A 19,823-nucleotide genomic window follows, 5' to 3' on the forward strand; every position below is an offset into this window, starting at 1 on the left:
GTAAATAACAACAACCGCAGTGCATGTACTGTCTGCACCCTCACATAAGCTGGGGTTTCGCATCAATACATCCATCCTCCACTCGTGCTTGGCTGCTCCTGTGTGGTTTTGAGAGACTGTGCTGTGATATTGTTTCATTGTTGATGACTCTCTGGTACGCCTGGCTTTTGCTCCTGCAGCCATTGAGGCTCCTGTTGCAATGCCGCTTGCATGTAGATGCATGAATGGTGGAACCTGCTACACTGATGAAGGGGGCCTGCCCAAGTGCAAGTGAGTTCATGTGCCACGGCCATTTTTACCCATCGCTGTCAGTGATACCTCATATCTTTGGAATTTTCCAGCACACTTCGGGTTGTTTTACCAGTGAGGTTTTCCTGCGGCTAAAGATTGTTATCGCATTTGATCATGATTCTGTGCAGATGTCCTTATGGCTATGTGGGCAGCTACTGTGAGATGGGAAAGTCGAGGGGTGCCCCAGCAGGAACAGGTATGGTCGTTTACTTATAAGCTAACTAACATTTTTTAATGTCTTAGTATTGAAACTAGACCCAGTGTTATTGTTAGCCAGTAGCAGCTATTTGCCACTATATTGTTATTGGCATTAGAAAGAAGAAATATTTAAAGAAGAGACGGGACCTTTCAATATCCTTAGGGATTAATAAAGTATTCTGATTTAACTACGTTACGAGTGGTATACTTTGTCCACCAGAGGGCACTCTGCGACTTTTGTCGCTAACTCACTGTTTGGAAAGCGACAAGCAACAACCAGCTGATCTGAGCAGATCGCAAAGAGTAATCTGCGACTTGTTGAGAGATGAAAAGAAGTTTATTTATAAACTGCATTGTCATATTATCTTAGTAAGAGCTCATAAATAACTACACATAAATGTTTCACACAGAAAAATATTGGCTGCTTTTTAAATCACCAAATATCAGCATCAGTCCTGTATCCTATATCCTATATCAGTCAAGCTCTACTTAAAGCAATATTTCCTGCATGCATGCTGAAGACGTCACATTTATTTACTGCTTATTTGCCTAAAATTTTAAGGTGGGAACATTCTGGCTCAGCATTTGCAGAATTTGTTGAGTGGATGAAATCTCAGAGTTTTTAATAGCTAGCTAATTAACACATTAGTTTGACCAATGTTTAACATAAACTAACAGGTCTGCTAAAAGTCACAAACACTAATGGGCTTGTCAGCAAAATGTTATTAGTCACGTTAATGATCTGCATCTCACTGCGAATGTCCTGTATCATGAATCTGCATATTTACCCCCTTTTTCCTTTAGCTGTAGCTATTTTATTGGCAGTCATTATCATCCTGATTACTGGAGGTTTGGCTGTTGGAGTTTTCCTCAACTACAAACGAACAGGCTCTTTCATCCCCTCCATGCCCAAACTACCCAGGTTTCTACCACTTCTTTTCGGTTCAGTTTTTTTCAGTTAAAACTGTGATGGAGCTCACGGTATAGATTTCAGACCAAAGTTCAGGTGTTTGTGTTTTGTTTTTGTTCAGCCTCAGCAGCTTGGTGAAATCCGCTGACACTGGGAATGGGGTGACGTTTCGGTCGGGTGATAATGTGGATCTCGGACCCTCACACGTTGGAGTGTCATTCATTGACACAGGCATGCAGATGGTGAGTCTTGGATAAATGCATACAAGCAGCTAATCATTTCCAGGATCACTAAAAGTACAAAATCAGCGTTTTTGAACATGTTCGCGTACAACTTCAAGAAGTGCTTGTTTGAGAGCTTAACAAATATTTAAAAGTTCAGTAATAACTATATCAACAATCTCACCATTATAATATCCCCATAGGATGATCATTTTGCCATGGAGCCTGGGAGGCAGCCGATTACATTTGAGAACCCACTGTATGCCACTGGTCACGTGTCTGGGGACCCTGCTGTTATTCATGCCACGCAGGTACTCACAAATGAATATCTTTTGCACTTTACAGGTTAGAGCATGGACTTTCAGACCTACACAGCTTGTAGAAATTAATTAAAGAAAACGAATAGGAATTGAAATTGGCTCTAAAATCATTTTGACTAACAACCAAGTAAAATAATAAAAATTAAAAAAAAGAAAGAGGTTCACAAATTAACAATAGAATAGAAGCAGATAATATACTTACGTCCCACCACATTAAGCCTTGACCCTCTGAGGCGGGGTTAGTATCTCCTTATGACTATTATACAAAGTGTATACTATACATTTATTATGAAATAGAAATGAACAATATAAAGAGGAACTACTGGAGATCCTGTGCTGCCAAAATAACACTAATCTGGTGCCTCTATTATGTTACACAAAGGAGGAAAAAACAAACCACAAAGACATCGCTGTGTATTTTTTTTAGATTGTGTTTTATGAACCTTTAATTAATCTGATTTATAATCATAAACTGCTACATTTTTGCTTTAAAACAGGTGACTGTGAATGTGAGCAGTGATCAGCGGGAGAACAACTTTGTAAACCCGACTTACCGTGGAGACCCGAGCGTAGGCGTGGTAAACACGTCTACCGTCAGCACCCAACCTGTCCATGTGAATATCATACGTGCACAAAGTCAAAAGAAATCTACTTTAAATACTTTTAAAGCACCCGTGCATGGAGCCACCTCAGTGACTGTGTTTTGTTTGCAGGAGTCAAAGTGGAGCTTATTCAAACGAAAATTAAAGCCAAGCACCACATTTGAAAACCCTTCATATTCAGAGGTATGTCCGGCCATTTTCTAAGATATCAGAAATTAAACAGAAAGTTGGGGTGGGGAGGGGCTTCTCTTTTTTACCGTCTGTGCTGTTTTACAGATGAGGGATGAAAAGCCCGTAGGAAGCAGCGGGGACTCTTCTGCCCCTGAGCCATCTCCGTTTGCCCCCCCTGCCAAACCTCAGAAGAGGGATCGCCCCAACACCTTCTCGCCTACCGAGGACAGCTTCAAAGACACGGCCAACCTCGTTAAAGAGGACAGTGACGTATAACCCCTCTCTTGCGGACGGGAATTGAAAAATGAAACACACTTTGCACAGAATTTATTTTTTTATGCAGCCTGTGTACAAAACTCAAATCGTTTTAGGAGAGAAGTACATTTCTATAGAACAAAGAAAAACGTCTTCCGTGACTATGCCTTCTGACATTTCTTATGCCAATTTTGTGTTAATGTTTTTTGTTTCTTTATCCTGATGTACGATATGTATATCTTTGCACTGAAGCTGCTGATAGAAATGTTAATAAATATGTTGTATATTTGTAAATTTGGACAGTAAGATTTTTTTTCAGAAATATTCTGGAATAGATCCTAAATAGTTCGGCGTGAAGAAAATAACACATATAAAAGGCGAGCTGCATTGTGAATGTACAAAATGATCAAAGGAAATTGGAGAAATGCGATGGGTAATAATATCTGTTTCACCACTGAATATATACCTCATTTCACGGCTTAATTGAAGCAAGACAGATTCGATTTTATATCTCTTCAGTATGTGCTCCAATATAAACAGATGCATAGGCTTAAATACGTGTGCGAAGCATACTTTTATCCTTCTTAATCAAACTCATTTTTACCTTACATCACCTTTGCAACTTTTGAATTGATACGATTGTTTTTTAGTGATATTACTGAAATGAATAATGGCCAAATTAGTTTGGAACAGTACTTGAATGTGCCCAAGTCTATTGCGTGGATATGTAGTTGATCATCTTAAAGAGCAATATACAACCCAAGAATACAGATGTAGACATTTTCTAATAAGTTCTTTACAGATTGATCTATGTTGTATCATAATGAGGACAAATAAAAAATGTTATCTGTGAGGAAATGTCCAAATGGATTCAATTTCTGCTGCTGAGACGTGCATGAATAAATTTCTTATTTTGTAACTTGGTCTCTTTTTCATCACTTTATTGTTACGGTCCATCTATAGATCTTAGAGAGGTCTGGGGGCTACGCCTTGGACACCAAACAAATGCATAGAGGGAGACAAAGATTTAGGGTCATGTTCATCCATGTTTGCCCCTTTCTGCCTTGAGAGCTGCCTTAATTCTTCACAGCACAGATTCAGCAAGATGCTGGAAACATTCCTCAGAGATTTTGGTTCTTATTGACATGATAGCATCACACAGTTGCTGCAGATTTGTCAGTTGCACATTAATGGTGTGAATCTCCCCTACCACAACATCCTAAATGAGTTAGTGTTGTCCTGCTGGAAGTCGCCACCATAGGCTGTGGTGTTTAAACAATTTCAAACATATGAGCTTAAATATGTGGCACACTTTAGGTCCTTTAGATCCACACCATTACACCACCACCTCCACCATGAAACACTGATACAAGACAGGACGGATCCACGATTTCATATTAATTATGTCGTATTCTGACCCGATTAACTGAATGTCACAGCAGAAATCAAGACTCAACAGGCCAGTCTTGTATTGTTTAATTTTGGTGAGCCCGTGCACATTGTAACCTTAGCTTCCTCTTCTTAGCCGATGGGAATGGGACCCGGTGGGGTCATCTGCTGCTCTAGCTCATCTCCTTCAGTGTTTGATGTGTTGTGTGTTCAGAGATGCTCTTCTGTATATCTTGGTTTTAACAAGTGGTTATTTGAGCTACTGTTTTATCTTTTTTTGAATCATCTTTTCTAACCCCTAGAGATGCTGTGTGGGAAAATCTCAATCAGCTTTAGCTTAGGGTGAACATGGTCAACATATACACAGGAGAGAAGTAATGACACAGTCATACAAAGTTTTACAGCGATGTTAAAGGCTGTCTGCTATTTACATCTTTTGTTTAGGAGAAGGGAGAATCAAATTGACTATAAAGTCTGCAATGAATGAAGGGAGGTAGGACAAAGGGATCCAGAAAAGCTTTGCGTCCCAGCCTGCTGCGTAACGTGTGCGTGGGAAGCGAGCGGTCAGCGCGTGCTCCATGCACCTCGTCACCTTAGAGATATCCGGACTGCACAAGAGTCCCATGGAGAAGGTCTGAGCTTTCACATCTGAGAGATCAATAATCAGATAAAAGTGATCTTACAGAGCATCTGTTTAGTTGATCTGTAGCTGATTTAAACAAAGTGCACTTTTACTCACACTCATCAAAGTATGTAGCTCCATATGAGTCTTTCACATCTTGAGGGAGGCGGGACCACAGCCTCCTCAGGTTAGCGTCAATAAGATCAATGCGGGTCACGTTAGTCTTGAAGAAACCGGGCTCGATGATGCTCACATTAATACCAAAGTGCTGCATGTCCCTCCTGGTCAGACAAAGCAGACAGCGTGTCTCTTGAAAGCAAGTGAAAGAATTTTACTGAGCACTTCTCCATCAGTACTATGCTGCGGCATAGTTAATATGTGAGTATTTTCAATCCTTTGATACTTTCATTAGACTGTGGTAGATGTCATTTCTGCTTTACTATATTTTTATGTGTATTTTTATGTGTATGTATTTTTTTTTTTATAGGCAGAGGTCAATGGGTCCATTTTTGGACAAAAGGTCCATTAACAGATAACAAATATCAAATATTTGTTATTTGAAAATAGGCATGAATTCAAAAGCTTTGGAAGTGTTTCTTAAAGCCTGGTTCTGCTGGAGGTTTCTTGCTGTTAAAAATGAGTTTCTCCTTCCCCACTGTCGCCAAGTACTTGCTCATAGGGGGCTTCTTATTGTTTGCGTTTTCTCTGTATTTTGGGGGATTATGAAGTGCATTGAGATGATTTGATATTATATAAATAAAACTGAATAAAAGTGAATTGAAGATTTCAGCTCTTTCAACTACTGCTAACATCGCTTTATAGTAGTCTCCTGATCTCCCCTTAAAAGATGCGTAACTAACTGTAGTGTGGAGTTATCAAAGCATCAGGACACTCACATTATTTTATTGGTCCAATGTCACCAAAACCATCTTGCCTACCCAAGTGTTAATCCTTTCTTTTTTTTTCTTTTTTTTAAATTATGACTTAAAAAACCCCACCTCAGCAGTATGTTTTTAACCACATGTTCATACCTGAGGCTGTCAGAAAAGGCTTCCACTCCCCATTTGGACAGGCAGTATCCTCCACCAGTGAGAGACAGTCGTCCCAGAATACTGGCTACATTCACCACTCTGCCCCGAGCTTTCTTTAAGAGAGGCAGAAACTGGAGGGTTACGTCAATCACTCCTAACAGATTCACATCCAAAACCTTTGTGAAATCCTCTAACTTCATCCATTCTGTTGGGCCGATGGGTGTCGATCTTCCTGCATTATTCACCAGACCCCACAGACCTGCAGGATACACAATAACGACCACCAGAAAACAGCTCATGACCATGATGGCATTACCTTGGCCTCCAGTAACGCGGTGAGGAACCTTGGAGTCATTTTTGACCAGGACATGTCCTTCAACGCACATATTAAACAAATATGTAAGACTGCTTTCTTCCATTTGCGCAACATCTCTAAAATTAGAAATATCCTGTCTCAGAGTGACGCTGAAAAACTAGTTCATGCATTTATTACTTCCAGGCTGGACTACTGTAATTCATTATTATCAGGATGTCCAAAAAACTCACTGAAAAGCCTTCAGCTAATCCAAAATGCTGCAGCAAGAGTCCTGACAGGGACTAGAAAGAGAGAGCATATTTCTCCTGTTTTGGCTTCCCTTCATTGGCTTCCTGTTAAATCCAGAATTGAATTCAAAATCCTGCTCCTCACATACAAGGTCTTAAATAATCAGGCCCCATCTTATCTTAATGACCTTGTAGTACCATATCACCCTATTAGAGCGCTCCGCTCTCGCTCTGCAGGCCTACTTGTTGTTCCTAGAGTATTTAAAAGTAGAATGGGAGGGAGAGCCTTCAGTTTTCAGGCCCCTCTTCTGTGGAACCAGCTTCCAGTTTGGATTCGGGAGACAGACACTATCTCTACTTTTAAGATTAGGCTTAAAACTTTCCTTTTTTCTAAAGCATATAGTTAGGGCTGGACCAGGTGACCCTGAATCCTCCCTTTGTTATGCTGCAATAGATGTAGGCTGCCGGGGGATTCCCATGATGCATTGAGTTTTTCCTTTCCAGTCACCTTTCTCACTCACTATGTATTAATAGACCTCTCTGCATTGAATCATATCTGTTATTAACCTCTGTCTCTCTTCCACAGCATGTCTTTATCCTGTCTTCCTTCTCTCACCCCAACCGGTCGCAGCAGATGGCCGCCCCTCCCTGAGCCTGGTTCTGCCGGAGGTTTCTTCCTGTTAAAAGGGAGTTTTTCCTTCCCACTGTCGCCAAAGTGCTTGCTCATAGGGGGTCATATGATTGTTGGGTTTTTCTCTGTATCTATGAAGCGCCTTGAGGCGACTTTTGTTGTGATTTGGCGCTATATAAATAAAATTGAATTGAATTGAATTGAATTGACCTTCATCTTTTAAATCTTTTGCTTTGTAATCTTGACAGATTAAACTGCTTACAGCCCATGCAGATGCTTCTCTGCATCTCCAGATGTCAAACACTGACCTGCTGTGCAAGGTTTTAGTACAAGTTGATCAATCTGCTACCTATGTTCAACCCTAGAGAAGAGTATGAGATGCTCCACATACACAGGTTGGCCAAATTTTGGTTTGTATCCTTTTCTGTAGGCATTTTGTAAGTATGGCATGAAACTTCCTTGTGTGTGTGCTAATATGCATCTGAATGTTGGATGAAGCCAGGTCTATAATTCCTATTTGCTGGAGTAGACTCATTGCAGAGATGACTTTGGACATCTTTTGCATACAAAATAGTATTTTTTCCCAACTTATGTAAAATTTGTTTGGTTCTTGTGGAAAATCAGATGTTTTTGCCCCCTGGGTTTCGAAAAATTTGAAAATCTATGTGGTGAAAATCTGTCATTGACACACTGAACATCTGAGAAGCAGGTGAAAACAGACATATGGGTTCTTTTCTAATGATCTATAAGATAAAAAGGTTAGGAGCCACTTACATAGAGCATGGGCCTGACAAACTGATCTATGGCATTTGTTTTACACATTTGCCACCTTTATTTTTTTCAGTAAAAATCTTTTTCATAGATAAAATCAAATGATGGAATTACTTTTTGCCCATCAGTAATAACATTTGTTTTCAGCACATGCTGTCCCACAGTTGGTAGTCAGATCTCAGTCTACAGTCTTGATTTATGTCAGAAGCAGGTTTCTCCCTTAAAAGGCAAGATGTGTTACATGTATCAGTAGGAGGATGATGGGTTGATGACGGGATGGACCAGCTTGGCTTTATCTCTCCCAGTGCTTCACTCTGACTGGCACCCTATCAGTGTGCACCCCCTGCTGTCCGCCCGGCTCACCTCGCTCTCCGACCTCTCTGCTCACAGACTCCACCGCCTTCCTGATGCTCGCGCTGTCCGTAACATCCAGCAGGAAGGCCTTCAGTCTGGGGGAGGCAGCCGCTGCCAAGTCTGCGGCACCTTTCTCTGTGAGGCAGGCGGCCATGACTTGGAAACCTTTTCGGTCCAGCTGTTTGGCCAGAAGATTCCCAAAGCCGCTGTCACAGCCTGTGATGAGCACATGTTTCTGGCTGAAACCATCAACCTTGTAGGAATCTCTGATGTACCAGCGGACGGCAGCGAGCGTGGCCAGAAGGAAAACACAGGTTAGGGCCAGGTGTGACAGGATTACCTAAGACACAAAAATTACAACTAAAATGAAAGACTTCACACATTCATAATGCCATCCTCTACTTTATTTTAATCTCTGGATAAAGTAATTAATTTATACAAAAACAGAGAAATCGTCTTACCCCTGCCAAATAAGCTGCTAGACGGTCTGTAAATACCTGGTGGGAGAAACTTGGGATGCATTTCAAAACATTTAAGCAGCAGTAATGAAACCTGAATTATACACACGGCCTCTTAATGTTTGTTTAGCCTCGTTTTATTTTTCATAAAGCAGAGCATCACATAAAAGTTCTGGACATCGAAGAATAAAGCAATTTAACACTTAAATAAAAGATTTAAAACTTGTCTCAGTGTTAAAGCCTGTAACCACATTAGCAAACCAGGGCGCCACTGCTATTATTTAGCTTCAGCTCCCCCTTGTGGCTCAACTGGTTATGGCAGAATTACATAGCTTTTAAAGCCATTCACAACTAAGTGAGCCCTTAACCCAGTATTGAGTAGAACAGACTGAGATCTAAGAAAATGTGGCCACACCTGATTAATATGTCCCCAAATGAAGTTCAGTTCACCCAAACAGAAAATTGGCATCTACCCTCACAGGTCTGAAAGCTGGAAGGTTAAACTGAATACATTTAATCAGTATGTCTTGATGCATTCTCAATCATCCAGGTAAGTAAATCTCCAAAAATTGATTCTGTTCATCTGGATGTAACGTTTTGTGGGAGAAACGTTTCGTCACTCATCCAAGTGACTTCTTCAGTCTCAGCTGACTGCAGGTTTCCTCATCTTATAAACAGTACATTTGCATAATGACTGAAAAGCTGGAAAGGCACCTAAAGAAAGCCCCAGCTGATCCAGGAGTGAAGGACAACCGCTCCCCAAGCGAAAACCTGTAGTGATCCCATATGTGTCAGGAGTATCGGAGTAGTTGAGACGCATTTTTTTTAAACACCAGGTTTCTGTGGCTTTTAAACCCCAAAACACGCTGCGCCAAAAATTGATCCACCCCAAGGATCGGGTCCCCCGACACAAACAGAGTAACATAGTGTACACTGTTAAGTGCCAGGAGGATTGCCAGGATTTATACATCGGGGAAACCAAACAACCTCTGGCGAAGCGGATGGCACAACACAGAAGAACTACCTCGTCAGGCCAGGATTCTGCAGTCTATTTACACCTACAGGCCAGTGGACACTCTTTCAAGGATGAGGATGTGCACATCCTGGACAGGGAGGAACGCTGGTTTGAGCGCGGAGTCAAGGAGGCCATTTATGTGAAAAGGGAAAGACCATCTCTGAATCGAGGAGGGGGCCTAAGGGTACATCTTTCACCATCTTACAATGCTGTGATTGCAGCCATTCCCCAACTCTCTGTGAACGATACTCATGGCCATTGATCAGTTGTCTTTGATCAGTGGGTTTTGGTCGGTGGTTGTTGATCAATGGTCATGAGGATTTGCATAACTAAGATTAAGGAACTGACCTCCCAGCCCATTGTTCCTTCAGTGGGCTGGTTTCAGTCATTATGCAAATGTACTGTTTATAAGATCGGGGAAACCTGCAGTCGAAACGCTTCTCCCACAAAACACTACGTCCAGATGAACAGAATCAACTTTTGGAGATTTAATCAGCATATTTGTGAGCACAGGTTTACTGACCTTTCATGTGTTACTTTTTACTTCTGCTTTACCAGATTTCATATGGTAACATTATGTTATCCTAGAACTCATTTGAGAGGGGAATATATGAGGGAGCGGATGTGGCTCAGGAGGTACAGCAGTTCATCTATTATTCAGGAGGCTGGTGGTTTGATCCTTAGCCCCCCTGGTCTGCATGCTGGAGTATCGTTGGGCAAGATACTAAATCCTGACTTGCCCCTGATGTGTGTGCATGAATGTTATGCATTAAAAAAAAAAAAAAGTGTATATGTGTGAGTGAATGAAGCTTGAAGTGAGAGAGTGCTTTGAGAACTCAAACTGAACTGATAAGCACTAGAACTACAGCCCATTTATCTGACATCTGTTAGCTCAAACTACAGGAAAATGCTGCTTAGAGCTCACGATTATAAAAGACTTACCAAAAACTGGATCATTACTTTTTATAGACACTCAGCGATATACTTGAACAATAAAACTGTAAAGAATTATTCCAATGTTCTTTTACATTGTGGTGTGAGAGATTTTATTAAAAGATCTTAATCCAGTCCTCTTTGTTTCTCACACGAACATGCGGGAATAAGGAAGTATGCAGTTGGAAAAAAATGTGTACGATTTTGGGCATTTTCTCAATACATTTTATTTTATTTGTGCACCAATTGTGTTTCATTAACATAACCCTGTGAAAACTCAAAGCCAAACTATCTGCATGTTAGAAACTACACTATGGGTAAACAGATTTTTAAAAACATGACAATTTTCATTCATCCACCAGATGGCATCAGATCTCATTAGGCTATCTACTGAAAGTAAAATGTAACAAAAACCCCCCAAAAAACCCCAAAAAACGCATACAAACATAACAAAAGGTTTCAATCGAGCCACTCCTGTCAAGTCTGCTAATTAACTTAGTGTAAAATAAATAAACAGCCAATAACTTATCCAGACGTTAGCTGAGCTAGGTGATCACAATGGGTACCAAGAGCCCAACAGCACAAATTTAAGCACCACTAAATGTACAATAGTAGAACAAATAATAATCATAAAAATAATACAAACATACCATGGTTACAGCTTTAGATGTTTCTGCTGCTTCACCCCTGGGAATATAAATTAACTGAAAGGTGCTTTCTACATCAAAACCTGGTGAAGGTGAAGTTATGTAACAAGTCTGCAGAGTCATAGTCCGATTTAACAGGAGGGTCTAAAAGGTTACACGCTTGGGCTTGTGTAATACACTCAGAGTCCATGAGCCCTGGTTCTGATAACAGCACTCCCCTTTCAACTGAAATCAATTGTGAAAGCACAAAATCTCTGACTAAAGGTTACAGAGCACACTCTTCGATATGTAGGACGAATACATGTTAGGATTTTTTGCTTTACTAGCAAAGGTGAGATGACACAGCATTCAAGATTATTACATGACTTGACACAAAGTTAATTGTCAGTGCTCAAAGGTTTCTTCATTACCTGACATGTACTCTTCTGAGTGCAGCTCTATTAATCAATTAAATAGATGTAATAATGTCTAGAGTCATAATTATCGTAAGAAAATAAACACACGCCCATATAATCTTCAGATTAGCCCAAAATGCTTCACTGACTGACGTGACAGAAACTACAGCGCAGATATTTTGGGTCTGGGTTTACTTTTAATTAAATACGTGTCTGAGAGCCAGCTCGGCATGTACGACATCGGCAACCAGAGGAACTTGGCGTCCCACCCGGGGGAGTAGCGAGTGCGTGGATAAAGGGCAGAGATGGCGTGCTCCATACAGCCGACCACCTTCATCAGGTCCCCGTCTACAATCTGCCTGTACCTCTCGTCCAACTGCTCAAGCGCTAAAAAGAGAAATGTTTCACACATGAGTTCTGTAAAAATGATTCAATTCAATTAAAGGACTAATGATCATCAGTCGGGATCATAGGCAAGATTAATGCAGCTGAAAAGAGTCCAGAAAGCTTCTGGTGCACGAAATCTTGTCTGCTGCATATTGATTCTGCACAGTCACATGAAATGAAGAGATTAAAGTAGATACAATGTCAGGCTGAAGATGGAAAGGAGTGCAATGGATGAACAGCTTGAAAACATAATGCATCCGAGTAAGTCTTATCTGTTAAATGAAATAAAGCATCTCACTTGTGTCCAAGAAACCATGCCCGTAGTCATCTTTCACTTCCTGAGGTAATCTTTCCCAGAGCTTCATGAAGTTATTCTTCAACATAGCTGTGTCAGTCACGTTTGTTTTAAAGAACCCGGGCTCAATGCATAACACCTTGACTCCAAATGGTGTCATGTCGATACTGAAACACAAAATGAGATGCTGCAAGTCAGCAGACTCACAGGGTACGCATGTACAGGCTTGAAAAGTCAGATGTGCTCTCACCGGAGGCTGTCATTGAAGGACTCCACTCCATACTTGGACACACAGTAAGGTCCGCCGAATGGGCTGATTCGACCACACACACTGGCGATGTTTATCACCCTGCCTTTGGCCTTCTTGATGAGGGGGAGGACACTCAGGGTCACATCGATGACACCGAGCAGATTGACCGCTATCATAGGTTTGAAATCTTCTACGGTGAGCCAGTCGTTGGGACCGGACGGCACTGAGATTCCAGCGTTGTTCACGACAGCCCAGAGGCCTGAAGTAACACAAACCCAACAACAAGAAGCACAATGAGAGCCACAGTACGGACACACAAATCCCTGCTTTGGACTGCGTGTTATAATCATTATTGTTGAAATATAGTATACCATAAAAACAGGGCCACATGAGAATTGGGACTGTTGTTGAGGGCTGGAACAGTAAGATTAACTAATTTATACTCAACGTAACTTTATCTCCTTACAAACTGCTGTTGGAGAGAGATGATGTCAAAAATATTCCCCAACTGTGGCCCTTGGGAAAACTCAAATGTCATAACTTTTTAAATTCTTTGTGTTATTGCTGGGAGATATTGTTTCTGGGTCATTAACCCAGACTGATTGTGAAATCATAGCAAACCACTCTTAAGAACATTGTGTATTTGCTTCTCATTTTATGTCATGTAGGCCCACTTTAAAGTGATAAACATGCTCTGCCGGTTTCTAATCTAGACTCAATTCCATGAATCCACACTTTGAAAAATCACTGATATGAGCAGCTAAGCATCTACTACAATAAAGTCAAATGATTTGCAGATACACTTCACTTTCCACTGCATAACATTAACTTCTCAAAGCCAGTTTAAAAATTGGGCTCAGAACTTTGTTTTCATTTCCCAGGTCTGATATTCAATTCAATTCAATTTATATAGCCCCAAATCACAACAACAGTTGCCACAAGGTGCTTTATATTGTACAGTAGATCCTATAATAGATACAGAGAAAAACCCAACAATCATATGACCCCCTATGAGCAAGCGCTTTGGTGACAGGGGGAAGGAAAAACTCCATTTTAACAGGAAGAAACCTCCGGCAGAACCAGGCTCAGGGAGGGGCGGCCATCAACCATTAAAACAAGCCCCAAACCCTAAAATGACTGGAAATGAGTTAAACAGGCTGGCTCTTCCTGCAGGCACACTTCAAATCCAAACACTGAGTCATTAAATACATTAACCCTTTTACGCATAGTGGTCACTACAGTGGACAGCTATTCAAAGGCTGTTTTCTTGTCTTTGTGTCAGCGTTGGTGGTATACTTGCACATAAATACAACACACAATGTATATTATTTATTTGTTTGTCAAATTCACAAGTCAAAACATATGTTGTCCACCGAAATTGACATGTAAAAAATTCTTTGAAAAGTACTTGCTTTTAAAAAAAAATGAAGTTCAAAAATATTTTTTTCGTGCCTAAAGATGAATAAAAACACTAACATAATGAGATGTTCTCTTTGCTTCATTGTTCTTACAGTTCAGTTGTTCAGGGTTTGTTTTATTTTCCTTCATGCTGGAATAAACAGAGTGAGTGGGTGGGTGGGTGGGTAGCTGGGTTATTGACTATACTGACAACAGATAGGAGTATACAGACTGACACAGTCCTCACTGTGAAAAAGGAAGGCCTTTACATTAAGTTTCAGTCTTGTTCACATTTTATTCAAGAAAACAATACTGAATAATTCTTTCATTAGTATATTTATTCTACTCACGCCTATCTAAAGCGATTAAAAATTACTGTGATGGACTACTTTTGCGATAAAAATAAAGAAATGACTGTGAAAACAGATGAATTGCCTTAACAGCCACTTTAACTAATCCTGGTTTTTCCTGGCATGTAATCCAAATATTTGACATTTAAGTTCATCAGTTAAAAATGGGAGACTTTACACTGAGCCACTCACCCTTCTGTCCAACCAGAGTCTTGATGAAAGCTGCCACTTTGCTCACACTCTCAGAGTCGGCGACGTCCAGGTGGATGGTGGTCAGTTTGTCGGAGGAGACCTTCTTCAGCTCATCCTCACCCTTCCCGGTGTAACAGCCTGCAATCACGCGGAAGCCCAGCTTGTCCAGGTGTCTCGCCAGGAGATTACCAAACCCGGAGTCGCAACCTGTGATGTACACATACTTGTCCTCCTTGTTGGAGACTCTTTTGGTTTCTCTGTACCAGCGATAAACGAACCAAACAGCCACCAGCCCGAGGATGTACAGAAACATTTTTCTAAGGTCAAGAAGAAGGTGGAACATTATTATTAGGTTATATTCAAATAACTTCGGGAACTTTTATACATATATATTATAGGTCATGGTTAAACGATTATAACAAATAGGTGTTGATGTGCAATAACATAGGAGGTTGAGCCAAAACCCTTAGCGGCTGTGTGAGGGGGTCAAAACTACGAGTGTAGGCTGCTGATAAATGACAGCTTCATCTGATGATTAAATCATTGAGATCAATGACACGGTTCTGAATTGTGCCAGTCCGGTTGGCCAATATGATTACATACCTTATTAGAATGACAGGGTTTCTAATAAGGTATGACTCTAAAGTCTTGACTTGTTTTCCTTATTTTAATTACTTAAAAGACCTGTCATATTTGAATGCCTACTCCATCATTCTTCTTTGGTTAACCGGCTGCTCTTTTGTACAAATACTCGTCATATCTGAATCTACTTTGTAAAGAAAACCAGCACTTGTATTTGCATTGGATGTGAGGAATAGACAGTAACGAAACCATGCTGTGATTTACGGATCATCCTGTCACTCCTGTTTGGCCAACCGTACACCTAATGCTCTTTTCTTCAATGAAGGAAATGACCTTACACCTACTCTTCTGCATATTCCTGTAATATGTTGTCTTGACTTTGCGCACACATTCACACTCCTATTTGTCATGCATAGTTTTACATCTGTAAACCATCTGAGCATGCTACTACAGGTTAACAACCTGCTGTGACTTGACACACTCAAGCTCCGTAAACATGCTTTACAACGCTCATGACGTGATGCCTGTGGGCTTGGCAGACTTCACAGACAACCAAAAAGACTAAACTTTTTGGGTTTGGGGTTTTTTTAGTAAATGAGAAATACTTTATTTGTGAAATTATTTAAAAATGCCCGATGATTAAAGTGATGACAATAACATCTGGCAGATGCTTCTCTCCCAGACTGATATCATGCATTATAGATGGTGACAGCATGTAGCATGAAGGCCTTACATATATACACAATGGCGCCACTGTGAGGGAACCTGTTAGAATGAAAGATTAAATCATCTGTTTTGACTACAAACACAATCAGCAACTGGTGAGACTGCAGACGGAAATATAAAGATAAACTAAACATCTGCAAAATGCAAAGAATGAGAGATAACACAAGGCTGTGAAGAATTTCACATATTACTTTGACGACTTTTACTGTCATTTGAGAAATGAGACAAAGGAAATGGCCACGGGAAGTTTTACACTCTCGTCTAGCGGATGAAGAAGTATTTAAATTATTGTGAGTAAATTTAGAAATATTACACTATAAAAGAAATTAGCACGAACATACATTTAAAGCTACTTTTGGGTGCTCTCCTTCTTTCCCCAAAGGTTAACCATAGGAGATCGATCCACATGTTTGATCTGACACAGATTTTATGCTGGCTCTAATGCACCGTTGCCAGTTATCTGTGTTTCCCCCCTGTGTTTTTGTGGATCCTCCTGGTCTTTAAACTAGTGAATGGTTAGGTTAGGTAAAGTACTTAAAGTAAAAGGCCGAAATTTGTGTATCATAATTACAACAATTTAGGTTCAGATTTATTTTTATTTTTCCAAGTTGAAAATACCGATTTTAAAATATGTTCCCCTGAGTCAAGATGAGGAAGTAGGAGAAATGCTTGAGTAAATGTACTAGTTGACAGGTTTATCCGGTGGAACAATGTACTAAGGTGGGGATGGAGGTGGGATCAGCCTGGGTGACTGGAGCTGGGTGTGGCAGGAATGCCCTGTGGGCTATGCAGGAGTCGCACAAGCTAATTAATTTTGAAAATCTGGATTCATCTTTATGTTAGATTTTTGGATCTAACATATCTGTAAAACACTGGAGGAATAACAAAAAATCTCTCTTAATGTTGTTCCACAGTGATATTCTCACACAGAGTCAAGAACAAGAAATAAAATTCAAATTAGTTAATTTCACAAAACAAAAAAGAAAGACAAAAGAAAGAAGGAAAACAGGAAATAATCACAGTTTAGAAGCCGGGACCTGGGGGGTATTTGATACTTTTTCCTCAGTAAGATTTCTCTTAATAATACTCATCTTGACCCACACACTTCATTGATTATGAAATCAGTTGATTATCCTCCTCAGCTGCAGGTAGATTCAAAAGCCTTACCTGTGGTGGGGTGAATGCGCCTCACACCTTTGAACTGATCAGAATAAACGAGTAACTGAAGTTACTGGGTGTAACACTGAGCCAAGCCTTTTATCGCATTAACTTTAAATTCGTCACCTTTAGTTCACTTTCCCGCCTGTTATATAAAATATAAAATTTCAAGGCGCGGAAAGATTGATAAACTTCATATATGGAGTGTAAGTAAAAAAAAAAAAAAAGATATAAAAAAACAACTCACTTCCGTGTTTTCCAAAGTCAGTACATGAAATGAGACCTGCAGCGCAGCGAGGCATGAACCTCCACCGAAAAGAAGTAAGAAGCTCATTTTTCTCTCTCCTCTATTTAATTTGTTGCCAGTTCTCCGAAACTTCCGGGGATAGTGGTTGACTCTAAGGGTTGCCATGGCTGCGTGACAAAATGCACCAAAAGGGAGAGAACGCGGGGGTAAGAAGCAGCACAGCCAGTTCAGCGGAAAAATTACTGAACTGGCAACTTCAGCCGGAGCTCTGTGTTTTTTTTCCACTGAAAATTGAATGAAGAGCGCCAACCCCTGGACACTAAATTTCTCGCTCAATTTTTATTACACTTATTTCATTTATTTATTTATTTATTTTTTAATCTTTTTTTGTCTTCAACTGTATCTTTACTGGTTCTTGATGTGTAGAGCTTGGACCTGAAGAAACACAAACCCATTCCGTTTCTTTATTTTATATGGAGAGAATGACCATAATCAGTCTATCAAAGTCTACACTGTTGCTTTCGTGTCTCACTGCCAGGAAACCAGTGGGACCACGGAAATTCACAGTTCCCATTTCAGAAGTAATGTGATAACCACAGCCCGCCTCCAGCTCTAACATACTGTACCAGTCAAGCAACGATATGTTAATTACTGAGCTTTGGGAGGTTTTGGAGGTGCATTTTATTACCGTTCAAGCCACAGTAGGCTGGTTTCCAGTCTGTGCTAAGCAGTGTTGGTCAAGTTACTTGAAAAAAGTAATCAGTAACTAATTACTGATTACTTCCCCAAAAAAGTAATCCCGTTACTTTACTGATTACTTATTTTCAAAAGTAATTAATTACTTAGTTACTTAGTTACTTAGTTACTTTTTAAAAACACGATTTACAACCTGAAGAGGTGATAAAGCGATAGATCTTTCAGCCCAATTCTACTTTTTCTACATAATCCATCATACAAAATGTAATCAAATGGAAAAGTCTCTTTTTTTAAGTTGTTTTATCATTTTTAATCTTTTAACTTTATGCATCAAGCAAAAATTTAATTATATGCAACATTCTCTGAGTTGAATAAATGAGTTTAACATTTAAACCTATTTTCTGCACATTCCAGCACATAAAATAAAATAATTTTTTGTGTTTACACTCACTCTTTCAAATAGATGCAAGTAAAACACAGCAGAACATAAATAAAGTCAAAGACTCAGCGGTCCTGTTGCTCTATTTTCACCTGTAAAGCAGGACTGCAGTAGGCGGAGGTTTACCCTGGTGCAGGTGTGCAGCGGTCAGTGGAAGGATACGGCAGTTTCTCTGTGAGTTTCCCATCACGTCGTAGCTACTCGGTGCTTGCTCGGAAGTTTAGGGGTTTTTTTCGCTGTAAAAAGAAGTTTTCTTCCCACGCACGATGGACGCTAATGTTTTTGTCACTTTTTATGGAATCAAACTCAAAGTAAGGTCAGTACTTCCACGCTTTAAACGCTGCATGCTCATACTCTCTCCCGCACTGGATATGTGATCCATTGTTGATCTGCACACAGCTGTTGTCACTAACGGCGCACTCGCTTACGTCACTGTCGTGAGACATTCTCGCAAAAAATCACGGTTTTAGTAACGCAGTAACGCAGCGTTCCTACGGGAAAGTAACGGTAATCTAATTACCGATTTTGCAATAGTAATCCCTTACTTTACTCGTTACTCGAAAAAAGTAATCAGATTACAGTAACGCGTTACAAGTAACGCGTTACTGCCCATCTCTGGTGCTAAGCTAACCTAAACAGTGTTAAGACCCCCCCCCAAATTTACCTGAATGTTGACACTTTACAGAAATGTCTTGTTATTTTTGAATGTGTGAAATATCAATAAAATTACAAAAAAACTGTCTATATATCGACTAATGTCTAATATAAAATACCACAAAAAACTGTACTATGAATATATAGAATATATATGTTTGTTTGTTTGTTTGTTTTACATTTTTACGGATTTTTAAAACATTATCACACACAAAAAGACTGTAAAAATAAGAAAAAATGTTTAAAATAATTTCCCAAATATTTTATGTTTATTTAGAAGATAAAGGTGTTAATTTCCAGTTTTATGCCGTAAATGCATATCTAAATTTGATGCACTGAGTGTAAAATGGCAAAATAAGACAAAAAGAAAAAGAAATAAAGTTTCTGTAATTTTACATGAGTTTGTTCATTCAGATATGTTGTATAATGTAGGAGTTTGAACAAGGGTATAATTGTTTTCAATCTTCATATATTAGTAAATGATATTAAGGTGAGGGTGGTCTTAGCAAATCTAAGTAATAGCAGTACCAATCACCAATAGCTTTGCTATTGGTGATTGGTACTTGCTCACTGTCACCTTCAGTTGCATCTTTTGTGTCATAATGTAAAACTTTGCAGGGAAACCTTTATAGATACTTTTGAAAAGCACTGGTTAATGCAGTCTTGATAATAAACTAAGTTTTTCCTTCAGT

General features: G+C 39.8%; 3 protein-coding genes across 4 annotated transcripts in view; 1 reads left to right on the forward strand and 2 right to left on the reverse strand.

Annotated features, from left to right (window-relative positions):
- The window catches only part of lrp2a (low density lipoprotein receptor-related protein 2a), a 55,788-nt gene extending 51,901 nt beyond the window's left edge, over positions 1-3,887 (forward strand). Inside the window, exons 74-81 of the mRNA XM_026143784.2 lie at positions 180-270; positions 420-487; positions 1,294-1,411; positions 1,521-1,641; positions 1,824-1,931; positions 2,438-2,554; positions 2,654-2,725; positions 2,819-3,887. Of these exons, the coding sequence (XP_025999569.2) occupies positions 180-270; positions 420-487; positions 1,294-1,411; positions 1,521-1,641; positions 1,824-1,931; positions 2,438-2,554; positions 2,654-2,725; positions 2,819-2,989 (866 nt within the window). The 3' untranslated portion in view covers positions 2,990-3,887. The remainder of the gene's footprint in view (positions 1-179; positions 271-419; positions 488-1,293; positions 1,412-1,520; positions 1,642-1,823; positions 1,932-2,437; positions 2,555-2,653; positions 2,726-2,818) is intronic.
- A 544-nt stretch (positions 3,888-4,431) lies between these two features.
- Positions 4,432-11,485, reverse strand: rdh1 (retinol dehydrogenase 1). Its single transcript, XM_026143786.2, has 6 exons — positions 11,366-11,485; positions 8,771-8,806; positions 8,319-8,649; positions 6,011-6,269; positions 5,097-5,260; positions 4,432-5,005 (listed from the first exon to the last, which is right to left on the reverse strand). Exons 1-6 carry the CDS (start codon positions 11,483-11,485, stop codon positions 4,785-4,787), a joined length of 1,131 nt encoding a protein of 376 aa, XP_025999571.2. The 3' UTR covers positions 4,432-4,784.
- Positions 10,918-17,877, reverse strand: dhrs9 (dehydrogenase/reductase (SDR family) member 9). 2 transcript variants are annotated; one of them, XM_026143787.2, is made up of 5 exons: positions 17,343-17,877; positions 14,630-14,946; positions 12,690-12,948; positions 12,443-12,606; positions 10,918-12,144 (listed from the first exon to the last, which is right to left on the reverse strand). In XM_026143787.2, the coding sequence occupies exons 2-5, from the start codon at positions 14,940-14,942 to the stop codon at positions 11,921-11,923; spliced, it is 960 nt and encodes a 319-aa protein (XP_025999572.1). In that variant the 5' UTR covers positions 14,943-14,946; positions 17,343-17,877; the 3' UTR covers positions 10,918-11,920. The 2 variants fall into 2 exon arrangements, with proteins under 2 accessions (XP_025999572.1, XP_025999573.1); XM_026143788.2 differs by lacking the exon at positions 17,343-17,877 and adding an exon at positions 17,105-17,133.
- Between the last annotated feature and the right edge of the window lie 1,946 nt (positions 17,878-19,823).

Source organism: Astatotilapia calliptera, chromosome 16 (genome assembly GCF_964374335.1).
Source record: "Astatotilapia calliptera chromosome 16, fAstCal68.1, whole genome shotgun sequence".
Lineage (NCBI taxonomy): Eukaryota > Metazoa > Chordata > Actinopteri > Cichliformes > Cichlidae > Astatotilapia > Astatotilapia calliptera.